Source organism: Desarmillaria tabescens (assembly GCF_030435595.1).
Source record: "Desarmillaria tabescens strain CCBAS 213 chromosome Unknown EV420scaffold_67, whole genome shotgun sequence".
In the NCBI taxonomy this organism is placed as follows: Eukaryota; Fungi; Basidiomycota; class Agaricomycetes; order Agaricales; family Physalacriaceae; genus Desarmillaria; species Desarmillaria tabescens.
Window position 1 is genome coordinate 63,608 of NW_026848366.1, and position 25,087 is coordinate 88,694.

General features: G+C 46.2%; 7 protein-coding genes across 7 annotated transcripts; 3 read left to right on the forward strand and 4 right to left on the reverse strand.

Moving 5' to 3' along the window:
• Positions 1-3,500: 3,500 nt before the first annotated feature.
• Positions 3,501-4,374, forward strand: EV420DRAFT_1084963 (uncharacterized protein). Its single transcript, XM_060465747.1, has one exon. The coding sequence runs from the start codon at positions 3,725-3,727 to the stop codon at positions 4,283-4,285; it is 561 nt and encodes a 186-aa protein (XP_060324095.1). The 5' UTR covers positions 3,501-3,724; the 3' UTR covers positions 4,286-4,374.
• A 101-nt stretch (positions 4,375-4,475) lies between these two features.
• EV420DRAFT_1223945 (uncharacterized protein) lies at positions 4,476-4,820 on the forward strand (the record flags this gene model as incomplete). Its single annotated transcript, XM_060466491.1, has 1 exon — positions 4,476-4,820. A coding segment is annotated over one exon (345 nt), but the record flags the coding sequence as incomplete, so codon positions are not given.
• Positions 4,821-8,152: 3,332 nt separating this feature from the next.
• On the reverse strand, positions 8,153-8,737 carry EV420DRAFT_1215681 (uncharacterized protein; the record flags this gene model as incomplete). The annotated part of the gene is made up of 3 exons (XM_060466403.1): positions 8,153-8,257; positions 8,307-8,536; positions 8,590-8,737. Coding segments are annotated over 3 exons (483 nt in total), but the record flags the coding sequence as incomplete, so codon positions are not given.
• A 2,085-nt stretch (positions 8,738-10,822) lies between these two features.
• Positions 10,823-12,573, reverse strand: EV420DRAFT_1485500 (uncharacterized protein; the record flags this gene model as incomplete). Its single annotated transcript, XM_060470223.1, has 8 exons — positions 10,823-10,882; positions 11,044-11,224; positions 11,510-11,633; positions 11,735-11,785; positions 11,912-12,070; positions 12,125-12,154; positions 12,260-12,296; positions 12,379-12,573. The coding sequence occupies 8 exons, from the start codon at positions 12,571-12,573 to the stop codon at positions 10,823-10,825; spliced, it is 837 nt and encodes a 278-aa protein (XP_060324098.1).
• Positions 12,574-15,253: 2,680 nt separating this feature from the next.
• EV420DRAFT_1485501 (uncharacterized protein) lies at positions 15,254-16,066 on the forward strand (the record flags this gene model as incomplete). Its single annotated transcript, XM_060470224.1, has 1 exon — positions 15,254-16,066. The coding sequence occupies one exon, from the start codon at positions 15,254-15,256 to the stop codon at positions 16,064-16,066; it is 813 nt and encodes a 270-aa protein (XP_060324099.1).
• Positions 16,067-17,510: 1,444 nt separating this feature from the next.
• Positions 17,511-18,837, reverse strand: EV420DRAFT_1485502 (uncharacterized protein; the record flags this gene model as incomplete). The annotated part of the gene is made up of 9 exons (XM_060470225.1): positions 17,511-17,563; positions 17,610-17,632; positions 17,717-17,787; positions 17,844-17,915; positions 17,947-18,130; positions 18,184-18,203; positions 18,268-18,464; positions 18,653-18,714; positions 18,773-18,837. The coding sequence occupies 9 exons, from the start codon at positions 18,835-18,837 to the stop codon at positions 17,511-17,513; spliced, it is 747 nt and encodes a 248-aa protein (XP_060324100.1).
• A 2,494-nt stretch (positions 18,838-21,331) lies between these two features.
• Positions 21,332-23,593, reverse strand: EV420DRAFT_1485504 (uncharacterized protein; the record flags this gene model as incomplete). Its single annotated transcript, XM_060470226.1, has 7 exons — positions 21,332-21,718; positions 21,773-22,531; positions 22,567-22,662; positions 22,842-22,907; positions 22,968-23,009; positions 23,060-23,302; positions 23,351-23,593. 7 exons carry the CDS (start codon positions 23,591-23,593, stop codon positions 21,332-21,334), a joined length of 1,836 nt encoding a protein of 611 aa, XP_060324101.1.
• Positions 23,594-25,087: the final 1,494 nt, after the last annotated feature.

Genomic DNA, 25,087 nt, shown 5'->3' on the forward strand with positions numbered 1-25,087 from the left:
GTCTTCATTCCCATTCTCAAATCCAAACGCCCGTCAATTGAGCAGACAACACGAGAGACCCAACCGACTGGCACAAACTCAACATGTACTACCCTCCCACTCTCATCTTACTTCGCCACCCGCGGCTTCATCCCTGAATAGGGCCACCGCCTCGTTGCGGGCATGGAATGCGATGCAACGGTTTATCCCTTCCCCAGCTCTGACATCTGCTAGTACGATCCATCCTGATCTGTCGTCCTCCACCCTGCGACCTCTCTGTGCCGTTACGAGTATTACGGGAGGGTACCGCTGGCGTTTTTGGGCGCCGTTCTCTGTTTTCACCTGGGTGGCAGTTCATCGTCATCACGCTGGCAAGCCGAAGGTGGATCGAAGCGGGGTACTGACGTCAAATGCTATTGAGTTTAGACTCGGAGTCGGTGGTCCTGCATTCGATGGATATTATATTTATTGATTTTCAAGGCCAATGCTTATATCCATGATCAAAACGAGGTCCGCGTCAGGCTCCGTTCTCCGGTATTGCACAAACAAATCACGCTTGCTCTCCGTTTCGAGTCTGGTTGAACAATGAAAGGCCTCGATAGGAACAAAAAAAGAAAGATTTCTTTGTGGTGCCAGCGCTTTTGCTTGGAGAGTTGAACCAAGCAAGAGTGTCAAAGCACGGTAGTAGCCGGTACACTACCGTGAAGTAGGTGTAAGGGTAAGGACTTCCCACAGATTCAGAGCGGTATATTCTCCTGTATAAGCAGAACCAGAAGTTGTGAATGGCAAAAGCTCCTGAGAAGATCCTCATTAATCTTTGCGCGCTAGAGATGTTATCTGTGTCGTCATCGCGAGCTGTGGTACGTTTGCCTCGAAACCCCTCCACCAAGAAACCTATCAGAACGAAGCTTTCACTCAAACGCATAGGGGTTGAGCCAAGAGCGTGTTCAATAACATGATAGGTAGCATTTTTCAGCTAGTGCTCGTCCCGGCCACCATTCCTGGGGTCTGTGAGGATTGTTATAATGTTCAGGTCGACGCGTCGGATAGTCGTGCGCGTCCAGGGTGGGAGGGCAGTGTGCGATGCGGAGTAGACGTCGAGTGTGTGCTGTTTTCTCGCGTGTTTAGTAATCCTGTTCTAAATCTGTGGGAGGTCCTTACCCTTACACCTACTCCATGATAGTGTACCGGCTAGCACGTGTACCTACCATGCTTTACCGCTCTTGTTTGGTTCGACTCCAAGCAAAAGCGCTGCGTCAAAGGACCAGCGTGGATTTTTGGTGCAATATTTATTAGGCCGGACAACGAAGGCTGAAGCGCAGACGTTGATCGGTGCCTTCAAGAGTCAGCTGTACGAGTCCTCATATTGATATATTGACACTGGAAAACGATATACATGAATACGGGATCGCTCACGCGCATTTGATACCGGCGATCTATTTCTCATCCTACCAGTGACGAACTCCACCCCTGGGTGAATACGGGGAACGTCCCTCCCAGCGACACACAGTAAGAGCCTAACCGGGCCCATGAACAACCCCTCTGCTTGGTGTCTCTGCAATATGTTCAGCACAGAGAGATTCGATACGGGGTTGGCGTTGCAGGGTGGAGGAGGACAGATTGAGGGTGGATCGCGGCCGAGAAGGTAGATGTCAAAGTCGGGGAAGGGATGAAGGAGGCCGAGTCTGTGCCAGTAGCTTGGGCCGTATTGCTTCTCGATCAATCCGCGATTGGATACGAGCATTTAGTGCTGTTTGAAGAGGTCAGTTATAGCAAAATGTAGGAGAAATTGAAGACGTACTCGGTACCAAAATATCTCCCCTTAGATCAGGGGCAGAGCGATAGCTTGCAAGTTACTATTTGCCCCCATTACTCGTGCGTTTTATACCGCAAAGCAGCCTGGCCTCGTCCTCAAGAGGTGCACAGGATGACATTGGTGAGGCGTCTCGCCGGGAAATAAAGCTAGCACGCAAGGAGGACAGAATGTTACGGTGTTCGAGTGAGCTTGGGATGTTCGAAACGAGCATGAGTTAGACGCCGATGAAAGTCGTGTTCAAGGAACCGAGGCTGAAGCCACGTAGCTATTTTGGCGTTTTCTCCCGTGTCTTTAATCTCTGTTTGTGTATTGGTTAGAATGCGCGCGAACTGGGTTCGACTCCTGGTTAGAGAATGCAACGTGGCAACATCACTAGATATGTTCTTTTTCACTCCTCTACAGACGAGGTATTAGAGCCTGATGTATGATAGACCTGCATTGGCCATTTTGCATCTTTCATAACGTAGGGATCTGAGCATGGAATGATAAAGCCTGGTGTGTAGAGAGGTTCGGATCATACCATAGCTAACGACTGCATATCACGTTCGGCGAAGATTTGAAGGGCTGTATCGTATGATGAGTTTGCTGAGAGGGTCATAGCTTGTTGTTCAGGCTGAGGAACAGGAACGCGAAGAAAATGCGAGGTGTCACTGATTCACCAGGACGCTATTGAGTGATTTTCATTTTTCTGTCGTATACTTGTGATGGTCCTGTATTTGATAGGTAGAGGTGCTACTGTATGTAAGTCGATGTTCAGATGGGAAGGAGTCGAAAAGGGATAGGTTGTGACCGTTATGTGACTTGGTTTCTTGAACTTCACTACCGTCCCGTAGGCTCGGGTTTGCGTTCAGTATACACAATATTTGTGTCGACATGAAAACCCATCCCCAACATTATGCGTTCCTTCGTGTACCAATTGCACGGGGGTAGTACAGAACTTACAACGCCTCTTATCGCCTGAGTCACCGGACCACAGCTCAAGCGCTCACTCTGTCATAATCATTGCAGATGAGGAAGACTCCCTTGCAGTGTAAGATGCACAAGAGGGCATCCAACAGGAGCCAGTCGCACTGAGAAGAAGCAGACGGTGTCTTGCTGTCGGGTACGTCCTTTTCCTTCCGTTTTATTTACCACTAATATCGCTCATAGGCAGCATTCATTCCCATCCTCAAATCCAAATGCGCGTCAATCGAGAAGACCACACGAGAGACCCACCAATACGGCCCAACCGGCCGACACATGCTCGACGTGTACTACCCTCCCACTTCGCGTCCCAATACCCCGATCCTCGTTTTTTCATACGGCAGTGGGTTCTACATGGGTGCACGCACGCTCCCCGCCCCCGCGTTCATCATCTACCACAACCTCGCCTCCCGCGGATTCATCACCGTTGTCCCCGACTACGGCCTTGTCGACTCTGGTGTGTGGTTTCCTGGCGCAGCGCAGGACGTGCAAGATGCGATGCAGTGGGTCGTGGATAACCTCCCTTTTACTGATTCGTCCTCGGCCGCTCGGTGGGGGCGATGAACATGATCACCATCCGGGAACCTTGCAGCCTTGTATCAAAGACGCGGTCCTCTTTCGTCCAAACACGGTTGAAGATATGCCAGCGGATATGAAGAATTCTGTCAGGTTGTACTATGAGGGAGATGATGAGGCGACACAGAGGGTGCCATTGGCGTTGTGGGAATCAGTGAGTGCCATGCAGATCGGAAAAGGAAGCATTGCTCACCCGACGAGACACTTCTCGATGATCCTCATTCGAGTCAAGCACCAATCTTGCAACGACGTTGACAACGACCCAAATGGTGCGGAGTGCGTCTTTTCCTCTACGTATTTCAACGGCGGCGACGAGGACCATCATACTGTGATGGAGGGCCGAGGAGGGACGTGAGGAAGGGCCTGTGCAACGGAGAGCAGGCTAGGGAGATGCAGAGAGGCGGGAGAGGACGAGCGAGACGGCGGGACAAGACCGGACCACCGACGATGGACAATGACAGCGACGACAGCGCCCTTTTGGGCATTGACAGAGTGCTTGAGGGCACGACGAACGTGCCCAAGATAACTGCCGTACGACCACTACCCCGCCCATATTCAACATGGGCCTATCCCGCTCCACCCAGGCATCCCGGGCGTCTCAAATTCGTGCATCCCTCATTCTTTGGGCAGGTGAACACAAATTCATCGTGCACTAGTCTCCCCGATCCCGCCATCGTCGTGCGTCAGTTCTTCATCCCCATCCCCGGCTCTCCCGCCCCATATCAGCCCCTACAGTGGCTCTATCGCCCTTGGGTCCTCACCCCACCCCCGTTTTCGACACCGTGGAACATGGTGGTGATGTCCTTTTCCTTCCCTGAGCCTGCTGTCGCTGTGGGCCCGATGCCAATCGCAGTCTGGATACACGGACTCGTATGTGCCGTGGCTTGCCAGCGGCCGGCCTTCCAAGTTCTCTCAGCATCGATAATTTGTCTTGATGACACATATACCTAGTCATTTCTGAGCCAAGGAAGAGTGTTTCGAAGGCAGAATAACAAGAAAACCACGTGAATCCTATCGGAAAGAAAGCATTGCCGGCAAACTATAGAAACGGCTTTTAACAAAGATACGACCGCGACTCAGCATGTTTGATTTGAGATCACTTCTATCTCATTCACTGCGATTCCCGTCATGCATAGAATGCATCTACAGCGCTCGTGTCGACTCCATCCTGACTTGTGGTGCCCAGATTGCCATTGTTACGACAGACAGCACACTCCGACACCTGGAGAAAGTTCAGCTCACATTTCTCCGTCGCCTTCTCCATGTACACAAGCGATCCATGACTGCGGTCTTATTCTCAGAAACCGGATTCACGCCAATACGTTATCGCAGAGTGATTCTCGCCCTTCGATATCTGCTGAGGCTCCTGGCGGGACGCCAGACCACCTCGAAGCTCGCTCCTCTTGGGATTGATGCGTGCAGAGCTCTATGGTACCAGAATAAGTCAAATTGGCTGGGGGATATTGCTACCGTGCTACAAAGCTTGTACCCGCCTATCGCAATGGATATCGATAATTTGTGCTCTCCCAAACGAGTCAATGAGATCGTGACATCGGTAGATGCCATGTGGAAAGATCAAGGGGGTACCGGAATTCTAGCCCGGCACACCGGGTAGGTAGGTTGGTTGGTTGGGCCGTGAGGCCAGAAAAAAAAGTTGACCCCCCTTTCAGGGATCTGAAAATGGACTTTTAGCACAAAATATTGACCATATATGATACAAAATATACTTTTCAGTATAGAACTTACCTTAGGACCTAACATCCAGTGATATGGACAGACAATATTAATTAATGGTGTTGCGAGCACTGCCGATATGACCCTGCTTACTGGACATGACGATGTCAGACTTCCTATTGAAGCGATTTTGCGATCCAGACATGATAACATGCAGATTGTATTCAAAATACTCATACCATTGATAATAAAGCTATTTCTGGCAAGATCCGAGCAAAATTGTGTCCAGAGATCCTCAAAAGTCCCCAAATTGGGTAACATGATGTCAGAAGTAGTGTTGCCATGGCTCGACTTGACTCGGCTCGACTTCAGATGACTCGGCTCCAGGATGACTCCGAAGTCAAATGAAATTGTTGACTTCAGCTCGACTCGGCTCCAAGTCACTGAGCTTTGCCGAGTCATTGATTGCATACCCAAATAGGAAGGTGCAAAAAGTAAAATTCAGTAGCAGACTTCTGATATGCAAAGATAGTTCCAAATATCTGTATTAATGCAGATGTTTGCAATAGGAACCCTTCTCTAAAACATTTTGGTGTATACAGGTAAGGGGGACAGGAAGCTTGTTGGTGCCGGGTGTAGGGTGGCAAAAGTCTGGTCATTTAAGCATTATTTTCTCATGTTACCTAATGTGGACACCCACCTGCTGCTGGTCAGTATATTCACACCAAAAAAAGTAAAATTTCAGCTAGGTTTCGGGAGATTAAAAACTAAAATTTACCACGCCAGATCTAGGGCTGCGCACCGTACCGTACACGGTATACGGCCATAAAGTCGCGGTCTCAGTCGGTTACGGAAACATCCGTATACCGTACCGTCAACTAAAATCTCAAGCTTCATCGGCATCGGTACGGATACCTTACGGCCGTCGACGGCCGTTTACGAACGTACATGTAGACTTAAATATGTATATTCTCATAACCTACTCATTTAAAGCCTTTTTAATAGCACAACGTTCACGATGGAGACGCTGTTTCATAAGCATGAGAACACGAATTGTCTCTGGCTTGAGACTCGCACGTCTAAGGGAGATGGTGTCTCGACCACCAGAGAAGATACGCTCTACGGCAACAGCAGATCCTGTAAATAGAACATCATTAAGAAATAGTCAACCAGAAGCAAAATTTACATACCAGGAATTGATAGAATATCCCGTGCAAGGTTGAACAGGTTCGGAAATTCGCCTCGCTTGTTGAACCACCATTTGACAGGACTGCAGGAACTAAAATCTTCACGTGGAAGGTTAAAGTATGCCGTGAGTTCATCGACAACTGCGGTCTTCTTCCGGTATCTCGAGGTGAAATCAACCTTCTGGGGGGAGCCTTGAGGGTTTAATAAGGCAGCAGTAGGAGGAGTTGGGACGGCAGGTTGATGGGATGAAGGTACTCGCCCAGCATAATGAGAATTGTAGTGATCATACAGATCATGCTTCGTATCCTCGAGGTAGTCTGCCAACAGATGATCGCCCATGTAATCATCGCGCATTCCCTCGTATGAGATCCGTGGATCTAAGACTAAGAAGATATTAGTCAAAGATGCAGCAAACTGGAAACAGAGTACTTACGTGCTGCCCACGTATAGAGAGGGGACTCATCGTACTTGTAGTAATATTCACTCAACTTATTGTGTGCTGCAATGACTCCGTCTCGAAGGCGAGGGGAGATATTGTCAGGGAGAGATCGGAGCACGTCCTTGAGGTGATCCTGGAGCCCACGAAAGATAGCATGTGTTGTAGACAACATTGATACCTTTGTAGTAGACATCTGAGTTGTTGCTGAACGGAATGTCTTGAGCCATCCAGTAACGAGTTCAATGGCATTCCAATCAGCTTCGCTTAACTCAAGATGTCGTAGTTCACGGATGCGAGAGACGTAATTATCAATAACGTCACGGAAGTCTATGGCACGGCCTTGGAGCATATTAATAAATAGTCATGTAGAAACCTAGTGACCACGTACGCATCATTTGATGAGTTGATGACCAGCGGGTTGCGACGTCGAGAATAAGCATAAGAACTTGCTCTGTAGCATCCGTGGTTTCGTTCCGGTGTTCAAGGGCCATTTTAACCTCACGAAGCCAGCCTTGCTTGCGTTGAGGACTGGAACGAACAGCACGAACAATTTGACGAAGCTGATGATTATTAGAGTTGCGTATCTAGTAACAGAACAAATATGCCAGCTCATACCTTGTCAACAGATGAAAAGACATCATCTGACAAGTCACCCATAGAATATGCGAGGTCTCCACCTTCATCTGTCTCACCACCAGATTTGTACTCATCCTGGAGAGCCGCCTCGCTATCATGGCTTCGATCAACAGGCGCCGTAGCTGCATCCTGATAGTTCGAGCTTTGGCCTGTCACTTTTTTCGCAGTCTTCTTTGTGATCACACCGATAGCTTCCAGGAGCTGATGATCGCAAAATATCATTAGAAAAAGGGGCTTTCATGCTCGATCTAGCTTACCTTGATGGCCGCAAGATGAACAGTGTGAGGCATACACCGCAGGCACGAAAGCTTTTGATCAAATATAATACCTTCCTTTCTACAACGGCACTCAATCCCTTTGATAAGGGTATCATTGTTCGTCGCATTATCCATCATGAAGGCGATAACCTAAAGTTATCCTGAATACCATGAATCAACAAAGGAACGAGAGCCTACCTTATCACGGAGACCATAAAGCGTGAGCGTGTCCCAAACCGCTTCAGCCATATTCTCCCCAGTGTGACTGCCTATTAACTCACGGAAATCAATGAGTAAATCTTCTATAAAATAGTTAGTACCATATCAAAAAACCCGCACGGTACACGCACCATGATTTCCATCATTCGTAACATAATGAGCGACAGTGGCAAGGAATGCAATATTGTTGCTTGAAGTCCACGTGTCAAGGGATATACTGACTTTTCCTTCCAGTTCCTAGTGCCATTGAATACTGGAACATAACTATAACAGAACAGAAAGCGTTACCTCAAACATCTTCCGGGTCTCTTCAATGCTATCCTCACCCATCTTCATAATCCGCCTTCAGATAGCATCTCGGTGCGGGATATGAAGGTCATTAAGTGAATGGTGGTGCGCATACGACAGGAGGTTACGAAACTCAGGCCTATCAACCTCCTCGAAGGGCTGATCACATGCAACGAGCCACTCCGCAAGGAGTCTTTCGAATTTATCCTGGTCCCAATCACCCTACGACGATGGTATTAGCAGCAGGAAGATTGAAAGTAAATAACCAAACCTTAGCATCCATGGATTGCTTCTTAAAAGCGTGGATAATATTCTCTGACTCCGATTCCATCTGCTTGAGATATATCTCAGCCGCCTGTGCATCCAACTTCTTGGAGCCATTTGCGATCTCAATTTCATCTTTGAGAATAGCAGCGTTCGGTGTCTTTTCCAAACGGGCACGTAATGCTAAAAACATGCGGTACATGGGTGCCGAGCATGTCTTCAAATGACCGACAAGCCCTGTTCAAAAAATATGTCAGATCGTCGTCACAGACAAAAGAAGATGCGAGTACCATTCAAGCTTCCTTTCATGGCCTTGGTGATTGTCAGAACTTTGCGGCTACCGTGATAGCACTTGAAGTGCTTATCCCCCTTGTTTCCAGGTTTCCCCTCCGCATTAAGCGAGACTTCTTCATAGAAATAATAAATCGGATTACGCTTCCCAACCTGTGTATATGATGAGTTTGCGAAATGATACATAAATGATGATGTACATACCTTGCGTGTACGCTTCGCAGGCAGTGATGGCTGATCAGATTGGGGTGCAGAGCTAATATCGTCATCCTCGGAATCATCCTCGATGATATAGCGGCGGGCCTTCTTGGTCTTGTCAGAGATACTAGCAGTGTTTTCGTCATCCTCAATCTCTTCCACTGTAACACGCTTCCGCTTGCTCTGCACATTGTCGGGGACAGTCTTCGAGACAAGGATATCGGCAATCTATGACATCGTCAGAATAAAGAATATGAAAGAATATGTATTGGAGACGCACCTCATTGTTTGTGACTTCACGTTCTGAGTCCGACGTATCCGTGCAAGTCTCTGACTCGTCGTCGGTAGCAAAGGCACTGTCACTGGATTCTGATGCTGCGCCATCAGTTGTTTCCTCTGCGAGACGAAGATATTCAGAGTATAATATGTGATCAAGATCGACGGTACTTACTGGGTTTAGCTTGTGTCTTCCGTTTCCCTTTCTTCCTCTTGGTGCGGCGGCATGTCTTCGGTGGGACTGTGAGTTGTCCATGCTCGTCTCGCTTTTCAGCATCCAAGAGCTCCTTCAGACGTCCGCCGGTGTTCAGCCTGCGTGTTCGGCCTGCCAATGCAAACATTCAGTATATAAAGACACACAGAGAGAGATGAACACATACTCTGTCCTTTGGTAGCCACGGTTGGTCCAGCCATTGGTACATCGTCGTCTTTGTCAAAGTAAAAGTCAATTTGCGCTGCAGGTTTCAGCCTTCCATCGGTATCAAGAGCACACTGGTCAGAGGAATTAGACATCGTGAACAAAGGATAGAGAAAACGAATACCTCTCTGTCTTTTATACGCTGGATGGTCGGCCGTACCCCAGGAAGGATCGGAACACCGTCAAAATGTACAAGTGTCAGTAAAATTTCAATAAAATGTCGGCTGTCTCAGTGTAATAAGATGGGCTGGAATGGTTCGTTCATGACATCGGATAGCTGAACCAGAAGACGGCTGGAGAAAGCAAGTGACATTGACCGAGCTGGCGGCTTCTAATAGAGACATGATAGATGAATGAGGTTTAAGAAAATACATCTATATGTAAGGAATATAAAAACGGGACTGTTTGCGACGTGTCAGGAATGTGGCCAAAGGGTTTAGCCTTGTAAAACACACCTTGGTCTTCACTGGTAACAGGACTCCCTCAATGACTTTCTCAGCAGCTGGTGAGTCAAGCCAGATTGGATAGTGTCCAGGAATGGAAAGCCGACAGGTCCTGGCATCCACTGATACTCCTGTGGCAGGGTGGGCGCATAGCAACATGGGCGCTGGAAGTGACGTGTCCCAGCTATTTGCGTCAGATTGCCACATAATGGCATGATTTTTTATGCTGAACAGTAAGCCGTATTACGCCGTTAGACGGCCGTATCCGAGGACCCGTGACGGAGACGGAAGAACCGTATACCGAACCGTATGAACATCAGTTTTGGTGCTCTCGGCTTCGGCCCGTATACCGTATCACGGTTACCGATAGCCGTATTATACGGCTACGGCGCGCAGCCCTAGCCAGATCTCTGAAATCACTTTTAGAAAGGCAGAAGTCTCAGGATGTTGTTGACCAGAAATCGAGCCTGAAGCATAAAGTTTCTGCATCTTATTTTATGTGGAGAAAAATTGTACCAAAATTTAACATTTCAGGGCATGATAAATTTAAGTGAACACTTCCTAGTTTCAATACAAATTTGAAAATACCAGAAACAATACGTGTGTGGATGTCAGAAATCCACACAGAAATGCCGCATTCCAGCATTAATTTTTAGCTTATTAAAAGCAGAGTTTTCAGGAACAATTTTTTACATTATAAAATCAGTAAGTAAAATCCCAGGTTTCGCACGTGCTGAAACTTGGCTGCCTGTCACTGTCACTGGTTCTGCCACCAAGCTGCCAGTCAGCTGCTGCTAGGTTGCCACCCAGCTGCCACCAGGTTGCCATTCAGTTGCTGCTCACCTAATATATAGCTTCCTATCTTGGTCATGTGATAGTAGATCCAGAATTCGTTCATTATGTTCGTTTGGTCTGCGAGTCCCAGGAAGACGTCCACAACTTGTTCTTATCGTCTACCTGGAAGTCGAAGCCTTCCAAAGTCAGGTATGCTTTAGTGTTCAACAAGCGTTATCAGAGCAAAAGCAAACGATAGAGATGCATGCAAGGCTAATACTATAGAATTATCGAGCCTGAGTCTGATCGTGCGATCTCTTGGTCTATGCAACTTCAAAACTGACAAGTGCAGCCTTATAAATTTGATAAACTTCTTCACCGTATTCATGAAGCCAATGACCAAACGAAAGGTAGCCAAATCCAGTGAGGACGAAGTTTTCATTGATGACACATCTGATGCTTCTGAGCCAAAACTGAAATGTTCCAAGGTTTGATGTCATGTCTCTCTGCTTGGATGTACAGTGGCTGAATAACGAGATAGACCAAAAAGATTAAATATTTCAATGATGCAGACGCACAATCTACCGCGAAGGAGAACAACAAGTCATCACATAGTAAGGTATGAATACGCCATTGAATGTTGATGGTGTTGCTAATTTATCATTTTCAGGAAACAAAGAAAGTGGAAGAGTCGAAAGACAAATATGAGCCTATTGAAACCAATTCCAAGGCAAAGGTGCGCTGTCTACAGATATGACCCAACTAAGGTTAACATGCCTACTGGACAGAAGAAGGCACCTAATGACTCACAGTCTGATGCCGAAGTTGTCGTGCATGAGACATCCGATGGCGATAAATATATCGATCTTGGAAAGAAGAAGCATGTGACTATCTGAAGCTTCAAAAGCATACCACTGCTGGATATACGGGAGTTCTATGGACAAAAAGGAGACAAAAAGCCAGGTAAAAAAGGTATTTCTCTTTCAGTCCAACAGGTCTGTCCCTCTTATTGGGTTCCTGTGCAATCTTACTCACTGCTTCCAAGTGGAAAATGATCAAGAATAGTACAGATACCATTGATCGACTCTTTGCGATGTTGAACAAGTGAACATTTTGAGTAGTCAAATTTGTCTTGTAATTTTTGAGATACGTCAGAATATTAAACACCTTCAAATTCAAGTTCGCTCTTCAGCCTTTCCAAGCAACACGTACCCACTACCTTGTGAACACAACTTGCTATGACACCTCCCACAAAGTGGTGCTCCACCATGTCTGGTAAATGCGTAGATTCCAAAGGGGTATTACACTCATGCACTGCAGCCTGGCACGTGTAGCTGGTACTGCAAATCGTGAACTTGGAGACAACAGGTTCTGTATACATGTATGAGAAAGAGCTAAGCGGAATGTAAAAGAAAGAACACATACCTGCGAACTTGATCGTTACGCTCGCAGAGGCTGGCAACAGCAATAGGAATGAGCCAGTGCATCTACTTCATGTCTGTTTTGCTCTACTTTGCATCTATAAGTTCAAACTGAAATCGACGTGCTGTACAGACTGACAGACAATTCTGATACTCAAAATATCGATTTCTGGCACCTGATATTAGTATACGTTTGATGAATCAGCATCAATCGCCACTAACCGTTGATCGCTACTTCTGCTTCAACTTCCTAGCAACCCTCATGAGTTCTTCGCCTTCGATGTTGTCGAGTATGACGATGTCCTCATGAGCATCAATCGCTTCACTAACTGCTTTGGCTTCAGAGCTGACTTCGACATCTAGTAACAAGTTGAAGCTTCCCATGGAGCAGGCCTGTTGAATAACGGCAGTGATTGGCCATGCGGAAAGAAATGAATACAGAGAAATAGACATGCAGGGTCAGTCTTTACTGGATGACCAGAGTTGAACACAGACATTTAATCCTCCAAACTCATCCAGTCCGATTGATTTGCTGATAGAACATGTTCAACTGAAAGTAGAATTCTACTTGGATGTGTCTAGAGTACATAACCTCATCAGTAGCATACTGCCAATTGGGATGTATGTGTGGGAGGATCTCACACAGCTGATGCATCTTCCACTTCTGGTTTCGCACCTCGAGACAAAACTTGGCGACTTCTTCAGGCGGTTGACAGGAAAAGAACATATCGTCCTGGAAGAACGCCTTCACAGCTTTCAAATCAGTCCTTGGGCCTCTTTGAATCCCTAAGACAGAATTCCCAAGTACGGTCTGGCTTCCATCAGTTTTACAGTTCATTCATCCTTCGTCATCCAGTACTAGCAGCCTTTTCAAATGTCACGATGAAATACGAAAGACCTTAGAATTATGTACGCATGGTTTGTGGTGTACTCCTTGATGTTGGTAGAGGCTGGTGTTTCACCAACTTGAAGATGTCCCTTCGGAGCTCTTCTGTCATCTGAGTCACCCCTCCCATGTGTGCATGTTTTCACTTGATAGTAGATCTGAAATGAAAAGATGACTTTGGATAATTAAGACAAGAAGTGTCAGAATCAGTTGCTTGTTTGTAGCATGGACTGCTAATGTGTTAAGGTTCCCATGGCAACTAGATCAGATCATGCCATCATCAAGCTGACTTCGATGCACCACTGTGTACCCTCAGTAACGCCAATGGGACCATCAAAGCACAAGACTGAGAACTTGAAATCTGGCAGTTCTTTATTCCCTGCACACCCCTTGACAGCAACTCTTCGAAGTCAAGTGTCTCCAACAGCCCCGATGATGAGCCTAAACTTCTGTGGCAACAGCAAAAACCAAAACTCTAGAGGAGTTCACGGCAAATGGCATGTAGCGGCAATAAAGGCTTTGTTGTTGTGCGAGTGTTTCGGTGCACCTCCCGTGCGATGAATTCCTCAAGAACGCAAGTATACACTGCGACTTTTCAGTCAGCAAAGTAGTACCCTTAACGATCGAGTACTAGAAAACGTTGGCTGTAAGCTGGGAAGGGTCTCAATAGATGAGAAGGAACGGAATCCGGTATAACTGGGAATACCGGCAAACCGTGAATGAAGTGACAGCAATTAACTGGTAAAAGCCATGGGCAATGTTGACGGAGTTAGAGAAAATGCTGTCGAAGAGGAATACCATTGGCAAGATAACAAATACCGTGACGGCAAGAGATGAAGACTGTAGTCGAGAAACGAGAAACGGGCGGTAAAATGAAGATAAGACTGGCTGGCGATGATATGAGGGGGAACTAGTGACGGCAAAACGATGGCTGGGACTGGGCTGGACTGAAACTGAAACTATACTGAGGTTAACAACGGCAAAATGAAACTGATACTAATCCTGAGTCTACACGGAGACTATCCTATACTGAAACTGACGGCAAGATAACAAATACCGTGACTGATGATCCTATACTGAAGCTGTTGACCGAAATTCCATGACAGATGCTACTGGTGGCAATAACGATCCTAATCTGAGTCCACACGGGGACTTAACGATCCTGAACTGAGCTGGGTAAAACGATGGCGACGTAGAAGGTGAAAACTGATGAAAACGATCCTGGCTGGTGAAAGTGAAATGATGCTGGCGGATTAAAAGATAAAAGCGAGTTGTGGACACCAAATTCCGTGTATTGGCGCAATATGAGCGTACACCAATACCGTTAGAAGAAAAGCCATGACAGAGAGTATAACTTGGAGTGACTATGTTGTTATTGTCTATCTCCTAGTGAGTACAAGCGATAACGGTGGTCGATAACATGGATGATGGCTAGTGTCCAGTAACTTGTGTCTAGCAACTCCCTATTTTCCGTGGTGTATACTAGCTTTTATACTACAAGTCCAGAATAAATTTAGAATACTTGAAGCGAGTCCTTAGTAAGTCCATAGTACATAGATTAGTAAGAAATGATACCAAACACATGTTCCCAAGGTTCTAAAGTAACAGCATCCATACGGTTTTACTGTGTACTGTGGTTCAAAAGTAACAGCACCCATATGGCTTTACCGCATATAGATGAAGTGATTAGCAAGAATGCCACCGATCTCCGGAATTTTGAGCTGCTGTGTTGCTGCGGCAAAGTACATTGAAGCAAGTGTACTGAAGTAGATGCTTGCAGCAATCTCTTGGCGGTATAACAGCCTTAGTAAAGACTGAGGAAAGGTCATGGCATTAGAGCTAATGCCACAGAATTGCTATTTGAGCTGCGGAATTGTGGCTGTGCTAGGCAATCAGATGGGATTCTAATTCCATGAGATCGACAATCAGGTGCCTGGCGGAATTAATGAAAGGGGTGCATAATTGATGTGGGGTACAAGTGGGGAAGGATAATTGGCAGCATTAAGCAATATTGCCAGGATTGAAATAGTAGGTTTGTGTGGTGGCTGGGGAATTAGCTATCTGGTAAAATCTGTGAATTCTGAGCGTACAGAGCCTGGAGGCTCATCACTGATTCTCACGAAAGTCAATGCTACGGCACTGGACGCTGCTAAATGCCATGCAGTGGGACAAAACGTGAATATAGGAAGGAACATCCAAGTTATTGAAGCAGAGGGCAAATCGATAGCATCAAGGAGAGAGACTACAATGAAGATTCATTGGGATAACACTGAGAACATCGAGAGAACAATGGACAATGAGGGGAGCAGAAGTTTAGCGATGAATGGGGAGGGCATGGCAAAGCACGGTAACTGTCACAACGAATGGGACATCGAAATCAAGTCCACTGGGCGAAAACAAAAAGAAAAAGGATGTGAACGCGAACTTGATGCCAAAAGAGAGTGGACTAGCCAGTCAGATTGCGTTCTGAGGAAGGGAGATGTCATGACAGGTCAAACCATGTCAGCTAGGGAGGCTGGAGAGGACTGTCAAACCAACTGTCACTTAAGGAATGTATCTCAAATTGTAGGGATCGATGGACCAGCTCTACAGCTTGAGCTCCCCATCAATTTCATTGACGAGTCATTGCTTGAAGAGCTACTTGCCAGTGTCAACACCTCCACACCTGAAGGAGAATTCTCTGGCAAGCGATCACCCAATATCCCACAAATCGCAATTGAAATCGAAGAAGTAGACGTATTCGTCGCCAATGTTCTCATGGTGTTAGAGGAATACAGAAGTGGGAAAGAACTTTGCATTGACAACTTCCAACATCATCAATCCAATACCCCACAAACTGATATCCCGCACCAAGATGAAGCGGCCGGTGGTGGTATTCAGCAGCCCTACATTCAAGGTGTATCACCAGGCAGAGATGGAAAAGGGAAACAAGCCAGACCTCAAGGAAACTGTAGCTCGATGCAAGATCTACTGCCACAGCCTGTCCCTACTCACTCCAAGGACACAGCGTTCACCATTCCCTGTATACGTCCTGCTGGTCCATGCCCTCCTAAAAAATGACATGATGCAAAAACCCCCAGAGATGCCGAGAACGAGGGTATGGACGATGGAGGTGACAGGCTTCTTATGCAAATGCCAAGGCAGCAAAGTCATAGGTGCACTCATCACCAAGCCATCGCAATTCCATCCTCTCATCCCCCGTCGTACACAGCAAACCTTGCCACAAATCTCCATGCCCCTCCCGCATACACCTGTCTCCTACCTACTGCACTGAGTCCCATCAGTTTAGCACCAATGAAGCAGCACCCACGGGCACCAACAGGACTTGCTTGGAGATCACCTGTTGAATTGAATACAAGCCAGGTGGCTCATTTTGATAAGACAGCTTGCCAAAAAGTCAAAAGCAAGGGCATCCTCCTCGCAATTAAACGTGGGATCAGGAGTCTCGCACCCAGCCGTCATTCCACTAAATAAAGACACTGGTGGGCATGTAGGTGAGAAGCATAGCTCTCTGGATAAGAAACGGGTCGAACTCACCTTTTCAAGAGATGCTAAGAAGCAATTGGTTTGGATTTCGAAAGATGGATACACAGGCATAGCCCAATCCACGATATAATTACTAGGAATCTCTGAGATACCGTTTAGCGCAGGCAGTAAAGGTGAAGTGAAGAGTTTGACATACATATATTGTATGTATGCTTCTTGTCATTGGAACGGTCATGGGGAATAGACCCTGAGAAGTTTTGTTTTCTTATACCAATCCTTTGCAGAGAGCATATTCACTGTGAAAGTGAGCAAAATGATCGCGAATAAGTCAAACCATGAATAAGGGCATTGAGTGATAGGATTTGCTGTCCCAATGCCTTGAAGGTGATAAGCGACGTTGGAACATGGTTCACATGCGACAACTATTTGCTTGATGGATATAACACTGTTCCTTTCCTGCTGACAATCTCATGAAGTACGGCAAGCACCATGTATTGGGGGAGAGGTGGGTGTTGTGTCGTTAGCGTCGAACCAAATAAATACACCAACCATGGCAGACAGTGGTGACTTAGCTATTCCTGCCAAATGTTCCGATTCACATATTCATTTGTCACTGATGCCGTTTACTTGACTAGCATATGGACCAGCATCCAAAAAATGAAAGTAAAAACAAGAAAGTATGTACATATCACTTGAGCAGCAGAATGAGTAGTCAGTGTTACAATCAAGTTTACAATCAAAGGCACATACTTGCTACCATACACATGAGAGAGAGGGCACCTAGCAAGGAATGTCAGCCAAATGAGGGGAAACAACATAGCCAGTGCTTACCTCCATCGTGCTACAACCTTCGCAGTCTGGACTCGCCACAGCAAACGTACTGAAGCCACAACAACACTTGGTGCTGTGTCTCATCAACATCGTCTCATCATCATGCTCTGTGCTTGTGGGAGGTGAAATGCTAGCACGAATGAATGTTCGGCGAGCAAGCGAAAGGAAAGGGAGCAAGGGCATACACCTAGATCCTGTCATCCAAAAGAAGTCTCGTTTTCAGACTATGGTTGATGGGTCCTGATAAGAGATCAACTTGATTGATGGTAAGAAGCATTTTTCTTACCTTGGCAGGAACTGAGACAGGCACTGTTATACAGGAGTGTTCAAATGAGTATGAGACTTAGACAAGCCTAGGTCAAGTAGCCATTATTAATGAAGTAGGTGGCTTACCGTGAATTTACTGGATGACGGTCGTTGAGTTCGATGGTTGGTGTAGTATAAGTGTGACGGTAAACAAAAATCTAGAAAAACGCCAGAAATATAAGATGGGAATGAGAAAAGAAAAGTAAGAGCTCACAGTATATGTATTACCTCTATTCTGTTCCACCTGTATTGTCGTGATCATTGTCACTGATCCGTACTTTAAAACCTAGTGCAACAAACAGACTGTTAGCAAACACATGAGGCATAGAAGCAGAGTTTTCCGCATGGGCACACAGGCGCAGTCCGGGCCCATTGCCTTTGTCATTACAGAACCTGGCATCAAGAGTAAGGAGATAGATTAGAAACAGAATGCCTAGCTTATGATGGTCCCAAGCTGATGCCAACCAAATGACAACTTCCAGCCATAAAATCACCGTAAATCTAGAAAAAGCACTGGTTAGTGGTTCAAGAATGATGTTAAAAGAATGGCTCACCGGATGGGCGAGTCATTCAACTGAAAATATGTTCTCGTATACAATGGGACTGATACCTTCTCTCTCCCTCTCCCACTCTCCCACCTTTCTCGCATCTTTTTGGGCATTTTGTCCACCCTCTGCATGTTGATCACCATCCAACATTCCATTACCCTCCAAAGAAATCCCCCCCTCTTCTGCTGTCGCTACCACCACCATCACTGCCATCATCCAACTCTCAAGTTGGTTTGACATCACATCTTCGATCGTCCAGAATATTTTAATTCCCATGCCATTCAGCCCTTAGGATGTCATGATGCGTAACGACTGATGCTGGTCGGTGGCAGTTCCGGAATGGGTGACAAGATAGGTGCATGTATGTGGCAATGGAGCCACAAAACTCATGGCGGTGGCAGTGGGCGTTGTAGGAAATCTTGAGGAATATAACGTTGCTTGAAGTACTTGCAGTCCTGTTGGAGGACTTGCGCACAGGGTGGAACTGGATGAGATGTACTAGGGCCTCTAGGATCTGCTAAGTACCTCAATAAAGGTCTAAAAATCACGGAGGTAATGTGAACAATCGAAATATATCTTATATAAATATCCTAACCTATTGGACCTCAGCTCTGGAATGAACAACTCGGAGCCCAGGCCTAGCCCTGTATTTGCATACATTTTGTATGCTCATGCAGCACTGATCTTTCCGGACTTCATATAGATCCTCCATCGGAGTTTTCACTCTCCTTGTTCTGCAGGATCCAAATTTTTGCATCCCACCCACCTACACCACTGCTAGCTATAGCTGGTTGGGCTCACTTGCCTGCCGCATAGCGTCTCCAGCTGCCGGTCAGCCATCAACTTCCTGAACACTGAGGACCTGAGCTTCCTTGAGCTTCCCTGCCCATCGGTTGGTGACATTTCAGTTACCTTCAGTCCAGGAAAGTCGAGTCATCACTGGCGACTGAGATGATCTCAGGCAGATGGCGTTTTCCTCGCTGATATACTAGGTGGGTACTCTGAGGGTGGCATCGACAGCTAGGTGGATGAAGGTGTCAGTGTGAACAAAGCTAGTCATCATGGTGGTGTGATTCATAAGGAAACGTGGCAATCACGTGGCAGGAAACATTTGGTTTTGGGTTCGCAAATTTCATTGATACATAAGATATGTGTCTTTAAATTTGGAAGTATATATCAGGTAATACCAAGTACAAAAGGATGAATTAGAATGCTCAAAGACCCTCGACAACAAAAGTCAAAATATCAAACGCTTCCTTGGAAATCTTGAGTTCATCAATATGGTACTCGGAGAGCTTCTCCAGCCACTCCTTGTTATACAGGGCTTGAGGCAAGCCGCGAGGTGCTGGATGACTCCTGGCTTCTGCGATGGGGATTCTAGGACACGCTTGAGGACCCCTAGAACTTGATCATATGCTTTTGTCCTCATGATAGTTGACCATGAGGTACTCGTTGACTTCGGGGGCCCTCCAAGCACATAACCTGATGATGAATACTTGCATTATCTGGTTGTCGACGGTATGAACACCAGATTCCTCAGGCAACATTCCGTGGACTCCAAGTAGATCCAAAACCTTCTTGATGAGTTTCCAGTACTCCAGATCCGTGGCTCTGGATTTGGTCTTAAGGGCGATGACATTGGTGATGATGCCATCTCGCTGTTGGAGTTTCTGTACAATTCTGAGCACTTATGGCATACAGGGGCATAGACAGAAGGCTTACTCTAGCTTGACCCTGTCGGATCCTCTTGCTGTTGTACTCCTTATCTTCACTATCCCCCACCTGAATGGCGACTTCCTTGGAAGTTTCATATCGATGCTCGGATTTTAGCCATTGGGGTCGAGCCTTAGCATAGGCCCCTTGACTGTGATCAAGTTGACCCCATAGCAACACATAAATGTAGTCATCTGGTACTGATGGAAGATTCCATTCCCGATGCTCATTCCTCTTTGCTGATATGCCGTCTATGCGTTCACACCTAGATTTTGCGATTTTATAACAATACTATTGCATGTCTATCCTATACTAGTCATATATCAAGGGCTATAGTTGAGACTTCGGACTGATAGTCAAGTTAGCATGCTACTAGTCGAGTCAGGACTTAGGAATGATACCACTAGTGGGTCAGCCCTACCAGCCGACCGGACTAGCACCTCCAAAGCTAGTATGACTTAGTAAAATACGGTCACTAGTACAGAATATAGCTGCTAGCGCCCAAACAAGAAGTAAGAACCCACACAGATCTCGACTATTCAGTCGCTAGTGGACCGATCTGGGCATGAATGCCTAAGTCAGGATGACTAGTCACGTGAGCACTTCTGAAAGGACTTAGAAATGAACCAGTAAAGGCATAACCCTTAGCCCAGATCCGGCTAGTGTGATACAGATCTCATACGATCGGCACTAGTATAGCTGGGCTGCGCCCTGATCATGATCGAGCAGTTGCTACAGGCACGGTGACCCGACTATTCGTATAGCCGTGTCACTAGTGGAGCACCGCTGGGCAAAGGGTGTGGAAACGACCCAATAGCAGAGTCCCTCGACCCGCTATCCGACAGAAAGAACAGGCTAGGCCGACTATTGCGTGATTATTCACCATAATTCGTGACTAGCCAAGACATCCTTACCAATATTACCCCTAGAGAATCTATTTATATTTATTCTGTACCTGTCTCTGTAGTATATAAGTAGTAGAAGGGGTGGCCTTGCAAGCAGGCAAGCCATCCCCGTGATTGTGACCTACTAGTCCATATTCTAGTGCCCCAATTAAAGGCTTTTGTGCTTAACCTCAACGAAGTGTCTACTAGTCGCTTAGTCACCTATAGTATTGAACGAAATTGAAGTGTCTTAAAGTTACTATTCTGTCTTGGAGTGACTCAGAGCAGTTTCGAAGTTAGTTAAAGTATTTTCTCAGAGTTAAAGTATTTGTTCTTAGGCCAAGAGTGCCACTAGTCGAGCCTAGGGTGCTGCTAGTCAAGTGTAGACCACTTGTGAGACCCAGTATTTGGCCCAGAGTGCCACTAGTTTCGAAGTATCAGAGTTAGACCGAGTGCAGTTGCTCAACCCAAGTCACTATTCATCCAATCGTGTCTTAAAACCCTGCTAGGCATGAGTATTACATCTTGTGTAGCTCACTAGTACCAAATATACATCTTTAAACAACCTTTCCCTGATTTGTTGAAGTCTGCAGAGTGCTTCTATCGTACTCGAAACACCCGAACTCAATAATATTGGTGATTAGTGTAGAGTAGTAGAGGGTTTTGGTGTTGTGGTGTTCATATCCATTCACTAGCCTTTTGTCACTTGCCGTTACCGAGCACATCATCGCCTTGAGCTTTTTCAATAGGTTTTTCATGATCGCGATGTTCCACTGAGAATGGTTCCATCCCTCACCAAAGTCCAAGGTAGTATCTTCACCAGGACTGTCCACCTTCTCGACCACAAAGATGCTGACCCTCTCCAAATCTACGGGTTCGTAAGTGACAAAGTCGCTGATTCTGTCGACGCCATATACAAATCTCCAGAAACTCCTTATTGCAGACTGTAAGATCATGAGTATAATAGCATCAAGCAATAACAGTAGGCAACGACATACCTTGCAGAGAAGTTCGTCAGGATGATTGACTTGGGGCTTGAACTTGCGCAGTATTTGTTGGTACAGTTTCCCGTATTTAGGGGTCTGAGAGGAAACACGACTTCCTTGAACAGTGGCTTGTTCGATACCCAAAGCCCTCATCAATGTGGTCAATACATTGACAGCATCTGATTTCGAGACCTCTGAGGCTGACCAGTCATTATTCTGCATGGCCTGTACAAGAGTTGAGGTCTCAGAGATATGATCGAGCACAACAGGCGGTGGCAGAGCAGCAGCAGGCGGTGGTGGAGCAGCAGCAGGTGGGACTATGGCTGCTGAAGTGACCGCTGGTACTGGAGATGTTGTAGCAGCAGTAACAGAGGTAGTAGCCGCTTCCACTGACATAACGGGCAGTGGCTGGGTGACAGAAGATGGGACAATGGCAGCCAAAACTACAGTTGCTTGAGCTGGCATGGCAGGAGGCACCATGATGGTAATGGCAGCTGCAGCTGCTTGACCAGGTATATCAGGCGGCGACTGAGCTACAGCAGGTGGGACAACGGCAGCTTGCACTGGTATGGCAGGAGGTACTGTAGTAGCGGTAACAGAGGCAGCAGGCACCTCCACTGACGTGACATGTGGTGGCAGAGCCGCGGCGGATGAAACAATGACTGCTGAACCCTCAGCAGGAGGTGCTGTAGTGGTAGTAATGGCAGCAGGAGTGGCTACATTTCGAAGAACCAACAATTTGATATGGTGACTCCCCAATTGCTGCTTATTCTACATGGATGTTATGATCTAGGGACCAGACTTACTTCCTCGTGAGAACCGCAAGTAATGGTCAAGAAAACTAGTCTTACCATGGCAGTAACAGAAGATCTTAAAGCCATGATTGCATCGGTCTTTTCATTCTGTATAGAGTGTGCAGTTAGCACTGAATGCTCTGGATTGGTCTCATTGCTGTAGGTCACTCATGATGATCTTTTCTAGTTGAGATTGCTGCGACATCAGAGCATTAATTTTCTCATTCTGGTTTTATGTTTCAGCATATAATAGGGGAGATGGAGGGAGATAGAGATGGCATGCTTACTGTGGCACTATCTAGGGCTTGAAAAGCATCTCTGAACGACTCTTTTTCCTTGTCTAGCATTTGAATCTGGAAAGCATCACCAGACGTCAAGATGTATGTTTCTCAAGTTGTAGTAAATGCACTTACCTGAAAATCCATTTGTGCTTGTTGATTGGTAAGTTGTTGTGTCTAGAATCCTATGAGCATCGAATAAGCACAGAGTCAAGGGATGCACGCACAAAATGTTCGTTTGCAGCTCGTAAACTTGCATTTTCACTCTGGATGTGCAACATTTGAGCTGTTATTAGTTCTCTCTCATTGTTGTTCATCTCGACATCAACTTCTTCCAGAGTAGCTGATGAATGAATTCCTTGATCTTGACTCGATAATTGATGCTCTAGGAAGGCGATCCTCACATCCTGGGTCAGGATTTTGCTGGAAGCATACATCCTGGTACGCCAAAGCAGATTATGACCTGGATTCTGCAGAAGTGTCATCGGCAATGTAAATATGTAAAGCAAGGATCTCACAGGCTGATAGTCTCTGATCCAACATATCTTTCTGGGTGAAGATATGATCTCGTCTTCCCTGGGTCGACTCCTTGAAGAAAGAGAGGCCGAAAGCGAGGGCCCATTGGATGGGGAAGTCGTGATAACTGTACCCTGCTTATAGGATGCTGCGGCAGAGGATGCGACCACAGGAGATGGATTGAGAAGTGAAGAAATTGACAGGCCATGATGTGCAGGACCTGCTGACGATTCAGGTAAATCCATCGTGAATAGAAACCTTGGAAGTCATCAATATCCTTGGAAAAGAAAGGGACGATGATAAGACCATACACTGAAAGAAAAGAGAATCGGGATGGGCTGTGTTAAATCAACTGAATTCTTGTTCTTGAGCGCACAGAATTAAGTACAGTCTGCACAGTATCGAACTTCTGCTTCAGTCTGTCAGTGCTTCGGCCACTATTGTTATCGACAATGGGGGGGAAAAGGAATCTCACCAAGTCACCATGGCATGGTGCTGCTGACAAGCCACTGAGTTGGGTCTGTATTTTTCGACATCCAGGGTGAGGGTTAACCTAACCTAAGCAATTCATAGATGTCCAGAAGAAGAAGCCTCAAAAAATGTGGGGCATCTATTGACGATCACTAATTGTGTGTTGGTTAGCACTTACAAACTTGAAGATGAGTAAGGTAGCATTAAGGACAAAAGACGGACAACCGCCGTTTGGGTGGTGGACTGACGGTTCCATGGGCCGATATGTTTGGCAGCACAGCGCAAGAAACAATAGAAGCATTTAATTGCCGTTTGCAGTCATTGGCACATCAGTTAGTTTATCGGCACCATACCCTGCAAAACACTCTCTCCTCAAACAGTGTACTGGCGGCGACTTATTTTTCTTATTGTCTATTTTGGGGGACTCACTTCTTTTATTGTCCCTTTTTTTTCTCCCAGAATAGCCACTGATCATGGTTAGCCTGGCAGTGCGCCATGGTGTTAGGCTTATTTTCCACTATAACACGGCAATTCTTTAACGATGAAAATAATTAGGGACATGCAAGCTCGACTGTTATGGCAGGTATCTGTGGCACAACAATAAGGCCGCTTGGGAGTTTTGTGATGATCACTTTTCAAGCTGTACCCTAGGACCTACAATTGTGTAGTCTCTAACATTGTTCCTCTGAAATTGGAGCACCTGAAACTCGCCTTCTGGGTACAGCTAGCTTGTGGTGTTACAATAAGACTCAGAGGTTGGGTGAATATTGGTTGACTACTAAATCCCTGCATTCTTCTTTTGTACCTCTTATTCAACGATGGCCTCTGCTCCTTGGAACGGTACATATTTCCTACTCTTCATGATTGTCCTCAATGTTGTGCACAGATACCAGTGTTTATAGAGTGTGTTTTCTTTGCCTTGCTTGCTCTCAGTTTAGTCACCCTTCTTCAAATATAGACTTCTCAGCTGGAGAAGCATGTCCACCAACTAGAGGTCGAGAACATGCGAAAATCTTCGGTGCGCGTTTGTTGTCTGTTGGTTCCATCATCTGACGCCATGTATCAGGACCTTCAAATCCATCTGTGAGAAAAGCTCCAAGCCCAAGGAGAGAAAAATGAACTGCAGAAACAGCTTTTGGAACTTGAACCATGCTCTTCACTGGTGGGAATTTATTCAACTACGTTCCAACATTGGAATTACATCTTAAACTATAGGAACAAGCAACTCTCAAGACAGAACTGCAGAGTCTTCATGCTGAACGTGACTT

Coding starts and splice junctions, on each gene's coding strand:
- EV420DRAFT_1084963 (XM_060465747.1), top strand. CDS start 3,725: ATGCAGAGAGGCGGGAGAGGACGAGCGAGACGGCGGGACAAGACCGGA.